The sequence below is a fragment of the Kryptolebias marmoratus genome, linkage group LG13, assembly GCF_001649575.2.
Source record: "Kryptolebias marmoratus isolate JLee-2015 linkage group LG13, ASM164957v2, whole genome shotgun sequence".
NCBI classification, from domain to species: domain Eukaryota; kingdom Metazoa; phylum Chordata; class Actinopteri; order Cyprinodontiformes; family Rivulidae; genus Kryptolebias; species Kryptolebias marmoratus.
Window position 1 is genome coordinate 1,780,238 of NC_051442.1, and position 4,250 is coordinate 1,784,487.

General features: G+C 38.1%; 1 protein-coding gene across 3 annotated transcripts in view; it reads right to left on the minus strand.

The window, feature by feature from the left end:
* Positions 1 to 1,021: 1,021 nt before the first annotated feature.
* Positions 1,022 to 4,250, minus strand: part of LOC108228271 (hexokinase-2) — a 26,528-nt gene continuing 23,299 nt past the window's right edge. For all 3 annotated transcript variants that reach the window (XM_037979225.1, XM_037979227.1, XM_037979226.1), the window contains 3 exons: positions 3,540 to 3,695; positions 3,202 to 3,435; positions 1,022 to 2,154 (listed from right to left, as the gene is read on the minus strand). In XM_037979225.1, the coding sequence (XP_037835153.1) occupies positions 1,980 to 2,154; positions 3,202 to 3,435; positions 3,540 to 3,695 (565 nt within the window). In that variant the 3' untranslated portion in view covers positions 1,022 to 1,979. The remainder of the gene's footprint in view (positions 2,155 to 3,201; positions 3,436 to 3,539; positions 3,696 to 4,250) is intronic.

Consider the following 4,250-nt stretch of genomic DNA (forward strand, 5'->3'; position numbering starts at 1 on the left):
AGAAAATGAAACAAAGCTAAAGTCTGATCCAGCAAACCACCTTTAAAAGGCTGTGAAAGAGGCAAAGAAAAACAGGTTTATAGATTATAAATAAATAATTAAAATAATTTGTATTTAGCAGATTTAGAAGTGATAGGTGTGCCAGGATTGTGTGTAAAGACAGCCAACAAAAGTTTAGTCTTACGATATAATGCAATTTTGTGCCAAATCCTGTCAGAGAATTATTGGTTGGTTCAACTCAAATGATTCTCAGGTCAAAACAAACAAGACTGAACATCATTCACTGAACGGATTTAAGAAAATTTAAAGAGAAAAGACAAAAACCACTGTCGTAAGACCTGATACCCCCTCAGTCAATGCTTCATGACAAACCATCCTATTAATGTCATCAGTATATCTTTAGTCTTCAAATGTGTAAATATACCCACAAAAATAATGCTTTGCACTTAAACAATACATATGATCTTACCAGCTCTTTTTCCTCTTAACAGTATTTTTATTATAAAAACTTATGGTCTACTTTGGTGTCAAGATCGGCGGAGAAGGAGGCGAACTCAGAGTGCAGACTCATTAAAGAAAAAATTAAAATTTATTCTTAAATAAACAAGCAAAAATAAAAGGCTGACATGGCAGCAAAAATCCTAAAAGTAAACAAAACAAAAAGGTGAGGCCAGGGAGCCAGGGAGCCAGGGAGCCAGGGAACCAGGGAACCAGGGAACCAGGGAACCAGGGAACCAGGGAACCAGGGAACCAGGGATGACAGACAAGAGACAATACTCAATGAAGCAGCAGAGTAGTGGAGAAAGTGACCGGGATTTAAGCACTGAGGATAATGAGGTGAAGTGGGCACAGGTGAGTGATAACAACTGCTGACAGGTGGAGATGGGCGTGGCAGATAAACAGGGGCAGACTGGGGATAAGTGGAGAATGATGACATGAACAGTGACAAACAGGAAATTAACAAGGACAATAAACCAAAATCAAAAGAAACTGAAACAAGAACCTGACACTTTGGTCCATAAACCATTTTCAAAAAGTTTTATTCTGCTTCAGATGTGTTTTTTGACCTCAATCCAACATATGACTTACTTAAAATATTGATCTTTATTCTAAACAGCTGTTGGATTATAGACTATCTTTAGAATAACTGTACACAAAGAAACACACAAACAAACATCCATATTTTATTGATCTTTCAGTTAGTTTTGATAAAACAAAGCGTAACTGTTAGTCTTTTATCAGTAAGCTGTTAACTTAAACTGGTTTGAAATGGGCTTGCAAAGAAAACCTTTTTGGTTTAAAACGAGATTAAACAACCAAAATATGGAGCTTGCTGTAGGTATATGTGCTTTACTTTTCACAAGATTTTACAAGTATATTTTTAGTTCTCAATAGGTTCAAACTTGGTCTAGAACATGTGCAGCATATATGCAACACTTAAAATGTATTTCCAGTGCTCTGAACTGCTGTGACAAGACGTAACTCTAGGATAAATCTGAATGCTTCACTTTGTTGCAGCCAATTTAAGTGCAGAGAGGGCAGATTCCCTCACAGACTCATGACACTTTGAAATAAGGTGCAGGAAAAGAGCTTAAAAGGGACAATTAACAAGTGTAAAATACCTTTTAAATAGAAATCTGAGTTTTGAATTTAAAAGAACAATGAATCCTCAGAATAACAAAGAAACTCAATCTATAACAGATAACTGATATGTACAATTTCTACATAAAATCTGTTTTCACTAAAGGATAAGGTGTTAAGCACCAACTCCCCGGGACCTAGAAAGGAGAAGTGGGTAAAAAAACAAAATGGATGTATGGATGTATGGATGTATGGATGGATGGATGGACTACAGGATAAGTGAGACTTATTTGCCCCTTTGCTGTTTCTGACACATTGATGCATTTCATGCATCATTCAGATCAAGGTGCATAATAAACATCCAATGATTACACCTTTCTGGTGTAAAGTCCTGTCTCTCAAGAGTTGTCTCCATCATCATCACTGTCTAATAGTCGGGACTGGCGGGCCAGCCGCTGTGCCACAGCTGTTACCATGGCAGCGCCCTTCCCACTGCCGTCTTCCGAGATGAGGAAGGAGATTTCACACTGGGGGGCAAGTTCCTTCACTCTTTCCTCGAGCTTCGTACTGAAACTGGAAAGACAAAGTATAGACAGAATAGGAAGTCAGTTCTTTGGAGGTCTCACATGGCTGTGGCTAAAATAATTACACAAATCACAGGCAATAAAGACATTTTACCGTATTTATACACTTTCTTGAAGAGGATGTTAATTAATTTTCTGTTTCAACCACTGAGAGGAAGTTTTTTTTTAATCTCCCACTGAATAAGTTCAGTCATTCTTCAGGAATGAAACAGACACACCTGATTTGGATCAGTGTGTCATTAACAGGCTTCTGCAGAACATGAAGAGGTAATTTAACCTCTGAATCAGGAGGGTTGGAGCAGGAACAGGTAAAACATGCAGGATAGTGGCTCTCGAGAACCAGGGTTGCCTACCCTTGAGCTACAGAATAGAAGTCCAGTTGTTTGTGTTTTAAAACTTTTTTTTTTGGATTTGCCAGTTTAAAAAGTCTAATTTTCAGTGGGGTTTTAAAGGTTGTTTAAAGCTCTATTGTAGAGATGGAGAGAGGTGTACATGTGAGGGGAAGTACAAATATAGGTGCTAAAATTGTGGAAAGGTGGCAGAGTGTGAAGCATAATCCTAAACAACCCAAATAATCTAAAGGTTGTTTAGGATTAAAATAAAAAATAAACCTCTAATGAAGACTTTTTTCCCCATTTCTTTACAATGAAATGATTACTTTTTGCCTTGCTTCATATATCTGACAGCTTTAATATTACCAACCAAAAAAGATCTGACCTCAAAAACAGTTTTCAAATTCTATCTTTAGGCACAATTTGTTGCCAATTCTTTAGTTGAATCAAAGAAAAATACCAAATATAGTGCAGTTTGACAGGCATAAACCAGTATTTTTGTACCAGTAAGGTGATTCTTAAAGAGCTAATAGCTCAAAACCTTTCATACATTACATGATCAACCAAAGCAGTGGTTCTCAACTGGTCCGGCTTCAGGACCCACAATTCCTCAGAATTTTAAAGGCCACACGAGAAATATTGCAGAGAAATTGATCATGACCACTTTGAAGGATTACAAGAAAATTTGGTTTCTTGTGACTTACTTGGGATGCTTTCTATATACTGTCCCATCCACTCCTACGGTGGTTTTCAGTTTTTCCAGTCCTCGGTTGGTACGAATACGGTTGGCGAGGGTTGCCAGGCAAGCAGCACAGAGATCAGCAGAACGTTTGGAGATGGTATCGCAGACAAGCTGCACCACATGGAGATCAGTCAAATCCCATTTAAGATCCAGACTATTCAGAATCCTCTTGGCATTTTCCAGACCGGACCTTGGCCTGGTTGATAAATGTATACAGGAAAACAAGAACAAGAAGTGGTTAAGGAGATAAAATGGACAAACAGCTTAAGAACTCTAAGAAAGATATGCAAGGTCACTTACTTTTCAATGTCAGAGAGGAATTTTGTCTCAAACTTCCCTGGAGTTCGCAGTGCGTCAGACACCTGTCCTTTGAACAGCAGCTTCTCCTCTGCTAGCTTCTTCAACATCAGACAAACAATGTCTCCCAAATACATGCCGCTGATCATCTTCTCAAAGCTACAGGATAACACAACATCAGGACAGGAAAGAACAGAAATACTCATTTTCTGAATTCTGCTGCCCTCTGGTGGCCAAACATTCACTCTTTCAGCCTTCTCTTGGCCTTCGGGTCAAATGCTTGAGGAGGGTTCACATTGTTTCCTCTTATTTCAGATCAGTCCAGTTGAAGGTAAAAATGAGCCAGTCTTGTGTTCATTTTTGATTTGCATCTGTTAAACTAATGACAATTTGATCCAATTTTTGAACAAAAAAATAACTATTTGGGGTATTTTTATGACATTGGAGTACTGAATGTGACTGACCTAATTTTCCATGACCATAAAGAAGTGTTCAAGTGAGAACTGTTATGTTCTTTTAACTTTGTCGTTTGGTACACATGACAACAAAGTATTAAATCTTCTTTCTGACATCTCTGGGGTTAACGCAATCTTATGATCATCTTCACAGGAATATCTCAAGTTATGCAGGCGCAAGAATGCACAATTACATCTTTGAGCCAAAACTGTAAAGTGCCCAGGTCCTGTGGCTGCATAACAAGCCCAAATCATCAGT